This window comes from Clytia hemisphaerica, unplaced genomic scaffold, assembly GCF_902728285.1.
Source record: "Clytia hemisphaerica strain Z4C2 unplaced genomic scaffold, Clytia hemisphaerica genome assembly, whole genome shotgun sequence".
Taxonomy (NCBI): Eukaryota; Metazoa; Cnidaria; class Hydrozoa; order Leptothecata; family Clytiidae; genus Clytia; species Clytia hemisphaerica.
In genome coordinates this window covers 339,229-357,601 of record NW_027103585.1, presented here as the reverse complement: position 1 = coordinate 357,601, position 18,373 = coordinate 339,229, and the positions used below count along the sequence as shown (strand labels likewise).

The window sequence follows — 18,373 nt, the reverse complement described above, 5'->3', positions numbered from 1 at the left end:
AAATTTGACAAGTGGACCACTGCAGTACTAAATGTCATTAGTGGGGCCCCCCCAGCGGTTTGCGTGAATGCGTGAATGGGCTTTTTTGGTTGCGTGAATGCGTGAAGATTGAAAAAAAATTGCGTGAATGCGTGAATTAAAAAAACTTGCGTGAACGTGAAAATCCATTTTCTATTGCGTGAATGCGTGAATCTGCCCTGTTTTTTACGTGAACTCGGGGAATTTCCCTTTTCACCCAGTTTGCAGAACGTGGCACGTTTGTTCGAGATTTTGAGTGCAGCACCCGCCAAAAGTCGAGTGCAAGTACATATTTTTTCTTTTATAAGCATAACGTTTATAAGCATATGCAGGCTCAGTTTTTGGTCACTAAACAATGGCTCTATTATTTGAGAACAATAGAATGCTAAGCATAATGTGATGAGCCTGATGTAGGGGCAGACACTTGCTTATAAAAAAAAAAACATGTATAGTTTAGTCAGCCCTCACCACAAATCTTTAATTCAAAGAAATATTTAATACCCACGATGCAGACTTTTGAGAACCTCATTTCTTGGCAAAATCAGTCTGAAATGGAGTCGTATTTAAGCACATCAGAGTGTGAAAATAGAAACTTTCCCCTGTCGGCGCAAACCATGGTTGCGCCTCCCTTAGTCGCTATGTTTTCGGCCCCTCCACGTTAGGAAATCAAGACGCGACCCCTGATGAACAAATGTTCATCCTTTTACCTCATTTTGCACTCTATCAAGCGATCGTACCTCGCCTCTTAATGAATTTAGACTACATTCTTTTTCAATGGTGTTAAAGATAGCATTTTTAGCCAACCGCGAGGTGACAGAAATGCAAAAAATTTCCTCTCTGCGCAAACCATGGTTGCGCCTCCTTACCCCTTAGCTAAGCATTATGGTGTCACCCTGGAGTTTGTTTGACCTATTTTTGATAATGATTAAGATATTTTTTGTACAAAAATCACCTTTTCTAAACGACAGTGACATGTTAGAAGAATAAAATATTTTGCGTGATGGCATGTGATTAAAGTTAAAAACTTACGTAGCACTTTATTAAGCTAATGTGCTTATAGTCAGGTGTACAGGAAAAAATCACTACTGAGTTAAGTTTTTCTCAAGTGCATGACCAGATCCGGTCGAAAAATCTCGAGTGTAGCAGCCTTGCCATTTTGGTTCCGCTGGGGCGCCTCGTATACGAGGGCATTCTACCATTTATATTAGATTGCAATGTCTAACGTCTGCCCCACTCTCGAATACTTAACAAAAACAAACGACTTCTCTGATAATTCAGACTCTGCAAACTGGCTTTTCACCCAAATGTGTAGAAATGTTTGACAATTTCCCCGATTTTTCCGAAAATTTCCCCGATTTCCCAAAAAATCGGGTTTGCGTGAATTTCGAGAAAAACTTGCGTGAATGCGTGAATTGCGAAAAAACTTTGCGTGAATGCGTGAATTTAGGGTCCGCTGGGGGGGCCCCATTAGTGTCATGTGCTAACTGCCTGTCCCCCTGAACACAACAAACTCCAACCAAAAATAATTCAATTAAGGTAAAAATGGTGAAATAGAAGACTTACTGGTAACGTTTTCTTCAAGCGATTAATTGTTTTTTTTTTGTATCTGCCTGGCAGGGCATCCAATACTACTTTTGACTTTTCGAATATTTCATCAATAATCATTCTTATAATTTTACTTTACACTGAAATGAAAAAAAAAACATTGCTGGAAAACAGGAACCTAAAAATACCATTTGCTTGCGGTACATATCAAGTGGATTTTTGTTATTTTGATACATACACTCAGATATTGTCTCAAAATTGCTGACATATACATAAATAATTTTAACTTCCAGCGTCTTTGGCCATCATCGACGCGTCCAAACAAGCAATGCTATGGGTGACTTTAAACCTTTTAAAAGCACCCAGGTCTAAATTTAGCTTCCGATTAATTATTGTCAGTATTTCCATTTAAATTGAGAAAAATACGATTGAATAATTTTATGAGCTTTCAGAAGATGTATAAATTCAAATTCAAAAAAAAAAAACACAAAACATCTAGATAAACCTATGAGCTTTAAAAAAATGTTATGTTCTACATGAAAATTTCTAGTAATGGTACAATTTAGACCCATATTACATAATTTAAAATTCTTGTCCTGAAATTCAACAAATGTAATTGATGGTTCATTTAGCAAGTCTCTCAAAAACAAATTGCATTACTTCGCCATAAATATCTAAACCATCATTTGGACTTTCCCTCAAAACATCAATAGAGTCATCCAACTCTTGTATATCCTGGTCAGTGAGAGGTAGCTCAAAACGTGGCAACACCACTTTAATGGAATCAGGTTCAGTTAAGGATTTAGTGCTTCTATATTTTTGAATGATGTTATTGTAATCTTCAGGATCTCTTCTAAATATATTGTTCATGGCTGTTAAAGATCTATTTGAATTAATAAGTGAGGCATTAAACCACATTTGTTTGGGAGTTTGGCTTCCTTCTGACCGGACTGCGTGAATATTATGAGCTTCTTTCCAGAATGTGAGGGATTTTTGTATACGTCGCCCATAAACATGATGCAAACATGCCAAGTGAATTTCATTATTGATATCTAAGATATGCCATCCTTCCATTAAGGTGAACAAATTGTAAAACTTTTCCAACACTTTTATAAAAACATCTCTCCAGAGACGCTCTATACGAATATTATGGACTGATTTTCCTGTTATAAAACTACCGCGATCTACTCCATTGATTTCTTCCATCAATTTGTTGATATGGACGAATTCACTTCCTTTGTCAGCTCTAACACGACTAGGAATTTCGTATTGATTTATACCACTTAAAAAGTCAGACAGCATAGATGCAGCAAGATTATTAGTGTGAAGTTGAAGAACAACTATGAGTCTACTATAGCCATCAATACATCCATTGACCACAAAGTTCCACCTGCAATCAAATAAAGAAATTGGTACAGGAGGCACCCGGGGAGGCAATTAGCCTACATAATCTTCTAAAAAATAGCGTTAATCTAGGTAAGTAGACGGATGAGATAAACTAAAAAATATTATCAACAATTCTTGATAGAAATCAATGAACACCATTAAATGAGCAGGAAAATTACTTTAAATTATTGGTCAGTTATTTTCTTAAAATCAGAAAATCTATCGCTCGGTGATTTCTTATTTCTGGTCGGTTTTAACCGATAACCGACCACTATTTCGATCACTGTAATCCCCACTGAAATCCAAAAAATCCAAAGTTCCACCTAAAGATTTGGGACCGAAATCAATAAATCCTAGTTAGGGGGAGTGCACACTATGTTTAAGTTATTACCTGATGAGTTTGTGATGGGTGTCAATATGCCAAAGAGAATTTGGGCTTGCAACTCTGTAAAATAATAATTTGAAAAAAAAATTAACTTGCATATTAAAGTGGTAAAAATTTAGAGGAGTCCTTTTTTTAAGCGGTGGCAAAATGGATGACATTATCAGGTGCTAAAAACGTTTAAAATTCTCTAAATCATTACAAAGTGTGTCAGATGTTATTACAAAGTGGGTCATCTTTTGGTATTACAAAGCGCGTTAATTTTTATTACAAAGTGCATAAATTTTTATTACAAAGTGCATTAGTTTGTTTATTACAAAGTGCGTCAGTTTTTATTACAAAGTGAGTCAGGTATTACAAAGTGCGTCAAGGTGTATTACAAAGTGCATCAGGTATTACAAAGTGTGGCGTTATTACAAAGTGTGTTAGTACAGAAGTCGTTATTATAATGCAATTGTTGTCTTTTTGTGTCTGAAAAATCTGAGCCTGACTTTAAAATATTTCGGAATACTGGAATTGTTTCGGTATCAGAAATCCATGAATTTTTGCTTTGGGATTTCGTTAGTATATAGTTTTTATCCCCCTATTTTCGGAATTCGTCCATAAAAAATGGAAATTGAAAAAATATTAGTCAAAACAAGGAAAGATTTCCCCAAAAAATTGGTATCGGAATTTCAAATATTTTTAGCAAAATTGTTTGGTATTTCGGAATGCAAACCCTGTACGCCCCCTTTTGATGATGATTTCAATGATTGGCCAAAAAATACCTCTCATGGGTATATAGTGAAGATATGTAATATATACCGTGAAGTTGGGTAACTTGCATCAGTGGAGGCTAACATGCATAGCCCTCAAATGGATGACCTGGCTGGTCCTTAAAATACAAAGTTAAATCAAAACAAAAATGGTAGAGCTGCGAGCGAGCGGAGCTCCGTAGTTCATTTGTTTTGAAATTTTGCTGCTTTGATTGGGCAGTCATTTGAGGGCTATGCATGTTAGCCTCCACTGATGCAAGTTACCCGACTCCACGGTATCTGTCATTATTGTAGTAAAAAAAAATTAATTCAAAAACTAAATCTGTATATAAAAAGATGAAACCTATAAACACGTCTTGGGATGATTTTGGCCCATCTTCTTGTTGTACCAACAGGGTCTACCTCAGCAAGTAACTTTGCAACTCGGTCCCTTTGAACTTTAATAGGTGGATCTAAATTCATTAGCATGGCCTTGACCTCCCTTATTCCAGAGTTTGGATACTTCAAGTTAATTGATTTGATTTGAAGGGTAAGGTCATCGTCTGCGATAATAGTGTATCGTTTCCTTACTCCAATCATATTATTCCTTCTTATGAAGTTGTGTATTGTATTTGGATGGACCTTTGCCCCTAGCAAACCATCAGTGGCTATCTTGACCACAGAGGTACCTAGTGAGAGTAGCTGCTCTAAAAGGTCTTTATTGATAATATAAGCATCATTTCCTCTTTTTCCATTTCTTTTCTTGGCCAATTTAACATCTAACAGTTGATTTTCGCAGTCATCAATTACTAGACTGCTAATCGAGTCAATCTGACTTTTAACTCGTGCATATTGCTCATCAGTGATTACATCTTTTAATCTATCAAGATTTCGAAGGGATAGATTTACACGTTTATAAAAGCTTTCATCTCGTGAATTTACATCTGACCTACTAAGTCCTTCAACAAGGTTTTTGATATCATCATACAATTCATCTGTACCTTTGGTTCGACTTCGAACATCAGCCATTTTGTGATCATCTTCATGCTTCTTTCATCGCGCATCATCACATGTCTATTTTAAACATGGTTTAAGCTAGACTAATTCGGGAAATTTCATGTTTTGATGTACTAGATGAACAAAATATACACTGAAACCTGGTTTAAGCAGCAAAACCAAGTTTATGCTTTTTGATGTTCATCTCGTACGCCATAGGTAACGGATTTTAACTGGAAGAGCCCTATAATATCGAGATATGACCAAGAAGAAAAATCAGCTCCGATCAGAAAACTAGATTTCACTTGAAGAAAGGGTCTTTGTATTTTTTATTTACTAAAAGGGTTGGGGTGGTTCAGCTGAACCATTTGAACCCCCTCAGATCCGCCGCTGAGAAATGTAACATTATTCTTAGAAAGGCTTCTCTAGTTTTATTTAATTTTTTTTGAATGAATGAGATTTCTTTTCTCTAAACTTTAACTAGAAAAATTTACAAAATCAACCTGATGAAACAACCTTTAATAGGTTTACAAAGCCATCAGGCAGTTAAAGTACTGTGGTAAATAAAGGAACGTTATGTACATTTAAAAATAGCTATATGTTTAGCTACAAGAATGGCGTGGGTTTGGCGCGAAAATGGAGAATATATACATATGATTACTACTAAATAATAAGAAATGGTTATAAGATAACTATGAAATAATTTTTTGTTTCAAAGATGATAGAAAGCTACTGAATGGATTCAGATCTTTTATTTGGACACCGTAAGCATTCCAGAAATGAGGACCGTAAAACATAATTGGATGGGCAGCAACGTCGAAGTGTATCACCTCCATACCTCCGTTATTTACGAGTCTGGTTTTATGTTCATGATCAGGTTCATTAAACAAAGATTTAAGTGAAGATGGAATATTATTAAGTTTAATGTAACTATATATTAATTTACAACATTGTAATTTATATAATTGGTTTAGAGTTAGCGGTGCAAAAATTTCTTCATCATGGTGTTTGTATTTATTGATTTTGTTGATTATTTTATTAGTTACGTCATTTATCCTTGATAATCCCTTAGTTAAAGGAGATCCCCAGGATGTAATGGAATATTGAACATGAGATTGAATGAAACTATAGTATAGCGAACGACTGACATAGTTGGGGACTAGATAACTTACCTTCCTCATTATACCTGACCCTTGTTTGATTTTCGATAGGACACTGTTTACCTGTTCTTTCCACTTTAGCCTGTCATCAATCATTACTCCTAAGTATTTTGCTGCGTTAAGCCTGGTAAGAGCATCATTACCCATGATAATATTGAAGTCCTCTGTATTCTTTTTCCCTGTAAAAAGAAGATAGCAAGATTTTTTCACATTCAAAGATAACCTATTATTTTTCAACCAAGTTTCTATTTCTTTGATTTCGTGGTTTACAAGAGTTTCTAAGTCTTTTAAACTCTCATGTTCTGCTAGAAGACACGTATCGTCAGCAAAAAGGGTAAACGAGAAGATTTTAGAAGCATCAGGAATGTCATTGATGTAAATAAGGAACAGAAGTGGGCCTAGGACAGAGCCTTGTGGTACTCCATATTTCATATGGACAGGACTAGATAACTTACCATGTACACTGACACACTGTTGTCGATGACTGAGATAGCTCTCAAGCCATCCTAGCATAGGACCTCTGATACCAACCTTAGAAAGCTTTCCTAGTAAAATGGAGTGGTTGACAGTGTCGAAGGCTTTTGCCAGGTCTAAGAAAATTGCACAGCAAGATTTATTGTTTTTTAGTGCAGAACTGATTTTCGATGTTAAGTCGAGTACTGCATGAGAGGTGGATTTAGATTTTTGAAAACCATATTGGTTTGGAGCTAATATTTCGAAATCAGTGAAAAATTTCATTAAACGTTTGTGAACAATCTTTTCGAAAATCTTGTCAAAAATTGGCAATATGGATATTGGTCTGTAGTTTTTGATGTCATTCTTAGCACCGTTTTTGAAAAGAGGAATTACTTTTGAAAGTTTTAACTTACTTGGAAAATTTGAAGTGGTAATCGAATGGTTGATGATATGACTCAAAACTGGAGAGATCAGGTCACTTACTTGTTTGATTACAGACAGAAGCAGCCACTGAGGCAAAACACGAAAAAGCCGTTCCTTTTTGCCAGCCAGGAGAAAATTTCTATAAAATGAACATAATTGGGTTGTCCGGAACGGCTCCAAATTTCCAGCTGGAAAAGAAAAATATGCCAGGAAAATGGAACAAACTGCACGGGAACAGCTCTCAAAAAAAAAGTTTTGACCTTTTCCTTAAAATAGCCGTTCACATTTGCCAGGAGGAGATATACAAATGTATAGGAACGGCTCTTTATTTCCAGCTGGAGATCAAAAAGGAAAATAAAGGTAGCAAACGTCAGAGCAATATAGATATTTTATGGGAACGGCTCTCTATTTCCAGCTGGAGATAAAAAAGGAAAAATGTTAGAGCAATATAGATATTTTATGGGAACGGCTCTCTATTTCCAGCTGGAGATAAAAAAGGAAAAATGTTAGAGCAATATAGATATTTTATGGGAACGGCTCTCTATTTCCAGCTGGAAATAAAAATGCAAAAATTACTGTCCCAAAATTGCCTAGAATGATTACAATATTTAATGGGAACGGCACTGTATTTCCAGCTGAAAAGAAGTGAAAATGTAGCACTCTTAGCTCAGGCATTTGGCAGTCCTTCAAGTGACGATAGGCCGGGGAGGGGGGTACTTAGGCAAAAATGGATGATGGGTATGTGCGGACGGTAAGGGTCGGTTTTTTCACCTTTCAAAGTCTCTTTAAGGGGAAAATCAGAAAGTTTTAAATTAGTCTCTCTAAGGGTCGGAAAATTCAAGATTTTTAGGAAATTTTTTGATTTCCAGAGAAAAAATTGTAATAAAGTCTCTCTAAGGGTATCACTTTTTTCAAAAGTCTAAATAAAACAATTCAAAAAGTCTCTCTAAGGGTTGGTTTTTCGGAGGTCCCGTCCGCACATACCCCTCATTCACCAACCCTAGTACCCTACCCCCCCCGGGACGATAGTTACAGAGTATAACGCCATGAGAATCTATCACATGCGTATACTTATTCAAAGGTCGAAAATCAAGTAGAAAGTTCGCTAAAGGCCCTTCTGCGGAGAAAACACTACTTTAATCATAGAAATTTTAGCGAGACTAATTTTAGCGTATATTAGCGAGCCAGGAAAATCTTGATTTTTTTTGGATTTATTTTAGCGAATCATCATTTCAGAAAACTTCGCGTGGATAAATTTTAGCGAGTACTCGTATTACATCATTGATTGAATTCGTTTTATAGCATTTCTTTGCACAGAAACCCTTCATATTGATAAAAATGTATCAAGGCAATATAACCAGAAATTTCGCGTGGATAAATTTTAGCGATCTGATGATTCAGCGTGTTTTGGCGAGATTTATTTTAGCGAAAATAGGGAAAACTCGCTAAAACACTAAAATTAGTCTCGCTAAAATTTCTACGATTAAAGTACTTTAAAAGTCTATTTAAATTCTCCAAATCCGAATGTTCTGGATATTGGGATTTTTGAAGGCACTATTCGAACATTTTGATAGTATAGCAAAAGAGCCCACCGGGTGCACTCGATCAAAACAGGACGGGTATGTGCGAGGCATAAGAATACCTTTTCACGCCTCAAAAGTCTCTCGAATAGGGTGTAGATTTATAAGTTAGTCTCTGAAGAAGAAGTTCCAAAATCACGAAAATCGAGAGTTTCCCTCAGAAAGGGTCAAAATTCCCAGAAATTTCGAACAAAACTTGGTGAAAATCAACCAAAATTTGGGGAAAATCTACCAAAATTTAGGAAGTCTTTCCAAGGGTTCCCAAAAAAAGAAAATTTTACCTCTCTAAGGGTTTATTTTCGGTTGGACTAATTAAGGTTTATCTTTTCCATGTATTGGGTTCTTCCAGAAAAACATTGTACATGAGGGGTGGAGGATATGACAATTTTTAGTGATTTATCCCCCGAACAGGGTGACTTTTGCCCCCCCCCCCCGGACAATAGGTTTACCCCCCCGGACAAGCATCTGCGGACACCCCAAATTACCCCCGGACAGAGCAAATTTACCCCCCCGGACAAGGCAAATTTTGATGATTTTTTGCTACCCCCGGACAAAATATCCTCCACCCCCCCCCCCATGTACAATTTTTTTTCTGGGAGAGCCCATTTTTACAAAATAATCATAGAATTATATTGATCTAATAAGAGTACAATAAATTGAAAAATATCTACAATACTGGCAAAAAGTAATGGAATTTTCTTTTCCTGGTTAAAATTTGAAGCTTTCCCCCCTTTCCCCCCCTTTTACAATGTTGAATTTCACAGTACAGACTGCAAAATGACACTCAACATTGTAGGGAGGGGGAGGGGAGGGAAATGACAAGAAAAAACCCTAGAATATGTAAAATTCCATTTACTTTTTGCCAGGATTGTCTTTATTTTCAAATTGAAAGAAATTTTGCATTAGGGGACCAAAAATTTTCCAAAAAACACCTCAAAGAGCTCTCTGAGTGCTCCTGCATGCTTTCGTACGTTACTTTGGCTACCATTTTGTTTGTTTTGATTTTGAAGTCGCGAAATCGAAAGTGACAGCCTCGTTTCGGTGCGGCGGGAAAAATTCGAATTTTTCGCATGAAAAACGTGGAAAACGGATCCAGGGAGCCAGTTTTTGAAGGAGGAAGTCCACGACTTTGGAATTTTTTAAAAAGTGGTGCTTATAAGAGTAAAATAAAGACAAAAGTGTGACTAAAATACTATCAAAACAAAAATAAACTAGTAAATAAAGAAACTATGTATATACATTGACTATAAGCTGTGTAAATCTGATCAGAATTATTATGCCTATAGTGGTGACCTTTTTTACTACTGAGAGAAAGCCCACCCCGATCCCACTCACTATGGGCATAAAAATACTGACAGAACATAAAATAAAATTTGTATGAAGCCTAAAAATATCCTAAAGTACATGAATATATGTTCTAAATAATGTCTTTTGTTATATTTACAGTTTTAAAAAGTAAATTGAATAATATGGCAACTAAAAATGGTAAAGGAAAGAAGCGTAACAGTAATAGTGGTAAGGAATCCCGAAGACAGACATATTTGATCACCTACAGCCAAGCGGACTTATCGATTGTGCCAACGCGGGAGTCATTCGCTGAAATTTGGGTAAACGCATTTGGCGGACCGAAAGCTGTCAATCATTGGGCTTGTTGTAAGGAATTGCATGAAGACGGTAACCCCCACTATCACCTGGCGTTAAAATTGATGCAGCGCACTCGTTGGGTGGAAAAGAAAAATGGAGTGGAGGAGGCCTACCCGGGGTTAAAGTGTCATTTCAGGGAGTTTCACACGTGCTATGAGGACGCCTTTGAGTACATTAAAAAGGAAGACGAAGACTATGTAGTTTCAGACAATCACCCATATCTTTTAAATAGGCCCCGTACAGCTAAGGCGACAGAGAGCAGAATGAATAACAGCAGGCAAATGAGTGAGGGGGAAAATGATGATAGCGGAGAAGATTCACCAGCAAAGAGAGGTAGGAGAGAAAAGGTCAAGTTAGATGAGATATCGGTTTATGAAATTATAACTAGGCGTGATATTAAAACTGAGGACGATCTATTATTGGAAGCCAGGCTTCAGTATGATGAAGGTAAAAGTGATCTTTTGAGTTTTGTGCTGAGACAGAGCGCTACGAAGAAGAAAGAATTGATAAAGACAGCTTGGGGCGTCAAAGATTCAAAGCGAAAGGCAGATAGAAAGAAAATGAGTAGGATGCAGATCTTGAGAGAGGCCAGGGACATGGAGTGTGTTTGTAATGATCAATACAGGCTTTGTGCGGTAGAAGTTTTGGAAAGAAATGAAGTAGACATTGCCAAATTCAAAGCGGCAATTCTGCAGGCTATTGAGTTTGGGCGGGACAAAGGGAACAATGTTATGCTAACTGGGCTTTCCAATTGTGGGAAAACCTTTCTATTGAAGCCGCTACTAACAGTTTTTGAAACCTTTTCGTCACCTGCTACGGGGACTTTTGCTTGGGTTGGTGCAGAAAAAGCTGAAGTTGTCCTTTTGAACGACCTCCGCTGGTGCGAAAAACTCATTGCGTGGTCAGATTTCCTCAACCTTCTGGAAGGATGGCCCATACATCTACCAGCCCCCAAAAACACTCACCCTGAGGACATTGTATGGGAAGCAAGAACCCCTATCTTTGCAACGTCAGATGATAAATTGGTTAAGATGGAGGGTCACAGGATCGACAAAGATAACACTAAAATGATGGACAACCGCTGGGTTTATTTTGACTTTCGCAGACCGCTAAAAGTTACACGAAAAATAGAGCCCTGCGGAAAGTGTTTTGCCAGATTTATAATGTCCTAGAGTATATAATATAGTTTGTTTACAGAATTGAAATCTTTTAAATAAATTTTCATGGGAAATGGGCATATTTCCAACGGTGTCCGGACCGGACACCGTCAATTATAAAAGAAATAAATTAAAATTTATTTTTAATAATTGACGGTGTCCGGTCCGGACACCGTTGGAAACCCAGTTATATTGGTGATATCTCGGTTTAACTGGTTGAAAATCTTAAGTAAAGGAAAGAAAAATTAAAAAAGAGTTCAATTCTGTACCAAAGTAGATATGTTTTCTATATATAGATTTTCATACCATTATCAGTACTTGGTTCTTATCCCATTATTCTTGATGACCAAATCAATTCTTTTCGGCATTGAGTCTATCGTGCGGTCAATGATTTCTGGGCTATATGATAAGATCGTGTTTCGAACTCTTCGACAAAACTCCTCAAAGGTCTCGCGTTCAATTTTTCCTTCTAATGCGTCTTCGTTCAACTTTCTCCGGATATTATGGAATGCGTTTTCAATAGGATTAAGATCTGGACTACGGGGCGGAATTTTGAAAAGCCGACAGCCTACAGCATCCATGGCCAACTGTGCTGCTGCTGAATTTTGACTGGGGTCACCATCTTGCAAAAACAATTTTCCTCGTGGGTTTGCTGACGATTGAAACATTTCAGGGAACCGTTCTTTAATGTAGCCTTGGCAGAACTCACCATTTACTTTTCCTGTAAAATGGTGGCATTCCATGAATCCTTTTCCGTATGCAATAGCGCAGAAAAATTTGGCAGTGCGGGAACCAACTCCTTCCTTTTTGCCCTTGGCGGTGTTGTGCAGGTCTAATTCTTCGCCTCTCTTCATGTATGTCCTTGTCCGGCAAGTTTTGGCATAATCACAAGGGTTAGTTTTGTGTACGAAGGATACACCGTCCAAGTAAAATCCAATTCCTTCCTTCCAAAAGTTTGTGGGTAGTTTTTTGCACCGTTTAGCAAATTTCATTCTTTTCTTTAGGTCTCCCTTCAATAGGATGCCTTTCTTCCTACACTGTTTATACTTGTAGCCTGCCGCATTCAAAACAAATCGCACAGTTCTTGGGGCAAGGTGATAAACCCCTGCTTCACGGCGAATGTGTGTTGCATTAAAAGTACCGTACTCCTCTTTTAGTTTTCTCATTGCAGCAAATATTTTTCTGCGGTCTCGGTCAGTCACTTTAGGTGGTCTTCCCGTCCGTTTTTTGGGCTCACTCCCAGTGTCATTAAGTGTCTTTTTCATGTGCCGATTAATAGTTGTACGTTTGTATTGCGGATACGCCTCTTGTAATTGTTTCAACGTTTCGCCTTTCACCTGATGTAAATATCGCAACACCATAGATACTTGAAGTGGTACTTTCATTTTAAACTGTTTTCACTTTTTTATTTTTTCTATTGTTATATTTTTTATCCTTAAAGATAAAAATACGTTGATATTTTAGTATTATATATTAATATATAATAGTAGAGCGTTGGCAAGTCATTAATATATCATAGTCATTTTGATAGTCATCATGGAAAACCGGGAAAGAAAACCTCTCCGCACACCACAGACACCTTTTGTAAATTATAATTGAAAAAGTGAGCGGCCGAACTTTTAAAAATACCGTTAACAAATTTCATCCTCTAACTTGATTACCCGTCTCTTCAAGCAGATTGAAGAACAACAACAAAGGAACTCCATTCAAGTAACCCCCAACACTAATTTAACTTGGAACATTTCAATACTTTTTGCCTTTTTTTCTACTCCGGTAACAACAAAATAAGATGTAAAAGTTTATAGCTATCCTGTTTTCGCAAAGTGTGCGGCGGAGAGTCATCGCAACCCCATTGTTTACCACTTGTATATAATAGTTTACGACCTTGTTTATTTGTTGTTGTTTACCTTAGTAGTTTTTATAGCTTTTAGATTAATATACTCTTGTAGTAGGAACCCATCAGAACAAAAGAAGACACAAAGTATTGTCCCTCGAGGGGACATCAAAAAAAATTCTTCAAAAAAAATTTCAAAGTCCAGACCACCTGACTCCTCCAGACAATACTGGCAAAAAGTAATGGAATTTTCTTTTCCTGGTTAAAATTTGAAGCTTTCCCCCCTTTCCCCCCCCTTTTACAATGTTGAATTTCACAGTACAGACTGCAAAATGACACTCAACATTGTAGGGAGGGGGAGGGGAGGGAAATGACAAGAAAAAACCCTAGAATATGTAAAATTCCATTTACTTTTTGCCAGGATTGTCTTTATTTTCAAATTGAAAGAAATTTTGCATTAGGGGACCAAAAATTTTCCAAAAAACACCTCAAAGAGCTCTCTGAGTGCTCCTGCATGCTTTCGTACGTTACTTTGGCTACCATTTTGTTTGTTTTGATTTTGAAGTCGCGAAATCGAAAGTGACAGCCTCGTTTCGGTGCGGCGGGAAAAATTCGAATTTTTCGCATGAAAAACGTGGAAAACGGATCCAGGGAGCCAGTTTTTGAAGGAGGAAGTCCACGACTTTGGAATTTTTTAAAAAGTGGTGCTTATAAGAGTAAAATAAAGACAAAAGTGTGACTAAAATACTATCAAAACAAAAATAAACTAGTAAATAAAGAAACTATGTATATACATTGACTATAAGCTGTGTAAATCTGATCAGAATTATTATGCCTATAGTGGTGACCTTTTTTACTACTGAGAGAAAGCCCACCCCGATCCCACTCACTATGGGCATAAAAATACTGACAGAACATAAAATAAAATTTGTATGAAGCCTAAAAATATCCTAAAGTACATGAATATATGTTCTAAATAATGTCTTTTGTTATATTTACAGTTTTAAAAAGTAAATTGAATAATATGGCAACTAAAAATGGTAAAGGAAAGAAGCGTAACAGTAATAGTGGTAAGGAATCCCGAAGACAGACATATTTGATCACCTACAGCCAAGCGGACTTATCGATTGTGCCAACGCGGGAGTCATTCGCTGAAATTTGGGTAAACGCATTTGGCGGACCGAAAGCTGTCAATCATTGGGCTTGTTGTAAGGAATTGCATGAAGACGGTAACCCCCACTATCACCTGGCGTTAAAATTGATGCAGCGCACTCGTTGGGTGGAAAAGAAAAATGGAGTGGAGGAGGCCTACCCGGGGTTAAAGTGTCATTTCAGGGAGTTTCACACGTGCTATGAGGACGCCTTTGAGTACATTAAAAAGGAAGACGAAGACTATGTAGTTTCAGACAATCACCCATATCTTTTAAATAGGCCCCGTACAGCTAAGGCGACAGAGAGCAGAATGAATAACAGCAGGCAAATGAGTGAGGGGGAAAATGATGATAGCGGAGAAGATTCACCAGCAAAGAGAGGTAGGAGAGAAAAGGTCAAGTTAGATGAGATATCGGTTTATGAAATTATAACTAGGCGTGATATTAAAACTGAGGACGATCTATTATTGGAAGCCAGGCTTCAGTATGATGAAGGTAAAAGTGATCTTTTGAGTTTTGTGCTGAGACAGAGCGCTACGAAGAAGAAAGAATTGATAAAGACAGCTTGGGGCGTCAAAGATTCAAAGCGAAAGGCAGATAGAAAGAAAATGAGTAGGATGCAGATCTTGAGAGAGGCCAGGGACATGGAGTGTGTTTGTAATGATCAATACAGGCTTTGTGCGGTAGAAGTTTTGGAAAGAAATGAAGTAGACATTGCCAAATTCAAAGCGGCAATTCTGCAGGCTATTGAGTTTGGGCGGGACAAAGGGAACAATGTTATGCTAACTGGGCTTTCCAATTGTGGGAAAACCTTTCTATTGAAGCCGCTACTAACAGTTTTTGAAACCTTTTCGTCACCTGCTACGGGGACTTTTGCTTGGGTTGGTGCAGAAAAAGCTGAAGTTGTCCTTTTGAACGACCTCCGCTGGTGCGAAAAACTCATTGCGTGGTCAGATTTCCTCAACCTTCTGGAAGGATGGCCCATACATCTACCAGCCCCCAAAAACACTCACCCTGAGGACATTGTATGGGAAGCAAGAACCCCTATCTTTGCAACGTCAGATGATAAATTGGTTAAGATGGAGGGTCACAGGATCGACAAAGATAACACTAAAATGATGGACAACCGCTGGGTTTATTTTGACTTTCGCAGACCGCTAAAAGTTACACGAAAAATAGAGCCCTGCGGAAAGTGTTTTGCCAGATTTATAATGTCCTAGAGTATATAATATAGTTTGTTTACAGAATTGAAATCTTTTAAATAAATTTTCATGGGAAATGGGCATATTTCCAACGGTGTCCGGACCGGACACCGTCAATTATAAAAGAAATAAATTAAAATTTATTTTTAATAATTGACGGTGTCCGGTCCGGACACCGTTGGAAACCCAGTTATATTGGTGATATCTCGGTTTAACTGGTTGAAAATCTTAAGTAAAGGAAAGAAAAATTAAAAAAGAGTTCAATTCTGTACCAAAGTAGATATGTTTTCTATATATAGATTTTCATACCATTATCAGTACTTGGTTCTTATCCCATTATTCTTGATGACCAAATCAATTCTTTTCGGCATTGAGTCTATCGTGCGGTCAATGATTTCTGGGCTATATGATAAGATCGTGTTTCGAACTCTTCGACAAAACTCCTCAAAGGTCTCGCGTTCAATTTTTCCTTCTAATGCGTCTTCGTTCAACTTTCTCCGGATATTATGGAATGCGTTTTCAATAGGATTAAGATCTGGACTACGGGGCGGAATTTTGAAAAGCCGACAGCCTACAGCATCCATGGCCAACTGTGCTGCTGCTGAATTTTGACTGGGGTCACCATCTTGCAAAAACAATTTTCCTCGTGGGTTTGCTGACGATTGAAACATTTCAGGGAACCGTTCTTTAATGTAGCCTTGGCAGAACTCACCATTTACTTTTCCTGTAAAATGGTGGCATTCCATGAATCCTTTTCCGTATGCAATAGCGCAGAAAAATTTGGCAGTGCGGGAACCAACTCCTTCCTTTTTGCCCTTGGCGGTGTTGTGCAGGTCTAATTCTTCGCCTCTCTTCATGTATGTCCTTGTCCGGCAAGTTTTGGCATAATCACAAGGGTTAGTTTTGTGTACGAAGGATACACCGTCCAAGTAAAATCCAATTCCTTCCTTCCAAAAGTTTGTGGGTAGTTTTTTGCACCGTTTAGCAAATTTCATTCTTTTCTTTAGGTCTCCCTTCAATAGGATGCCTTTCTTCCTACACTGTTTATACTTGTAGCCTGCCGCATTCAAAACAAATCGCACAGTTCTTGGGGCAAGGTGATAAACCCCTGCTTCACGGCGAATGTGTGTTGCATTAAAAGTACCGTACTCCTCTTTTAGTTTTCTCATTGCAGCAAATATTTTTCTGCGGTCTCGGTCAGTCACTTTAGGTGGTCTTCCCGTCCGTTTTTTGGGCTCACTCCCAGTGTCATTAAGTGTCTTTTTCATGTGCCGATTAATAGTTGTACGTTTGTATTGCGGATACGCCTCTTGTAATTGTTTCAACGTTTCGCCTTTCACCTGATGTAAATATCGCAACACCATAGATACTTGAAGTGGTACTTTCATTTTAAACTGTTTTCACTTTTTTATTTTTTCTATTGTTATATTTTTTATCCTTAAAGATAAAAATACGTTGATATTTTAGTATTATATATTAATATATAATAGTAGAGCGTTGGCAAGTCATTAATATATCATAGTCATTTTGATAGTCATCATGGAAAACCGGGAAAGAAAACCTCTCCGCACACCACAGACACCTTTTGTAAATTATAATTGAAAAAGTGAGCGGCCGAACTTTTAAAAATACCGTTAACAAATTTCATCCTCTAACTTGATTACCCGTCTCTTCAAGCAGATTGAAGAACAACAACAAAGGAACTCCATTCAAGTAACCCCCAACACTAATTTAACTTGGAACATTTCAATACTTTTTGCCTTTTTTTCTACTCCGGTAACAACAAAATAAGATGTAAAAGTTTATAGCTATCCTGTTTTCGCAAAGTGTGCGGCGGAGAGTCATCGCAACCCCATTGTTTACCACTTGTATATAATAGTTTACGACCTTGTTTATTTGTTGTTGTTTACCTTAGTAGTTTTTATAGCTTTTAGATTAATATACTCTTGTAGTAGGAACCCATCAGAACAAAAGAAGACACAAAGTATTGTCCCTCGAGGGGACATCAAAAAAAATTCTTCAAAAAAAATTTCAAAGTCCAGACCACCTGACTCCTCCAGACAATACTGGCAAAAAGTAATGGAATTTTCTTTTCCTGGTTAAAATTTGAAGCTTTCCCCCCTTTCCCCCCCCTTTTACAATGTTGAATTTCACAGTACAGACTGCAAAATGACACTCAACATTGTAGGGAGGGGGAGGGGAGGGAAATGACAAGAAAAAACCCTAGAATATGTAAAATTCCATTTACTTTTTGCCAGGATTGTCTTTATTTTCAAATTGAAAGAAATTTTGCATTAGGGGACCAAAAATTTTCCAAAAAACACCTCAAAGAGCTCTCTGAGTGCTCCTGCATGCTTTCGTACGTTACTTTGGCTACCATTTTGTTTGTTTTGATTTTGAAGTCGCGAAATCGAAAGTGACAGCCTCGTTTCGGTGCGGCGGGAAAAATTCGAATTTTTCGCATGAAAAACGTGGAAAACGGATCCAGGGAGCCAGTTTTTGAAGGAGGAAGTCCACGACTTTGGAATTTTTTAAAAAGTGGTGCTTATAAGAGTAAAATAAAGACAAAAGTGTGACTAAAATACTATCAAAACAAAAATAAACTAGTAAATAAAGAAACTATGTATATACATTGACTATAAGCTGTGTAAATCTGATCAGAATTATTATGCCTATAGTGGTGACCTTTTTTACTACTGAGAGAA

The 18,373-nt window shown here is 37.4% G+C and overlaps 2 protein-coding genes across 2 annotated transcripts; both read right to left on the bottom strand.

The window, feature by feature from the left end:
• Nucleotides 1-11,792: 11,792 nt before the first annotated feature.
• LOC136801380 (uncharacterized) lies at nt 11,793-12,866 on the bottom strand. The gene has a single exon (XM_067058018.1). The coding sequence runs from the start codon at nt 12,864-12,866 to the stop codon at nt 11,793-11,795; it is 1,074 nt and encodes a 357-aa protein (XP_066914119.1).
• Nucleotides 12,867-15,982: 3,116 nt separating this feature from the next.
• LOC136801378 (uncharacterized) lies at nt 15,983-17,056 on the bottom strand. Its single transcript, XM_067058017.1, has one exon. The coding sequence runs from the start codon at nt 17,054-17,056 to the stop codon at nt 15,983-15,985; it is 1,074 nt and encodes a 357-aa protein (XP_066914118.1).
• Between the last annotated feature and the right edge of the window lie 1,317 nt (nt 17,057-18,373).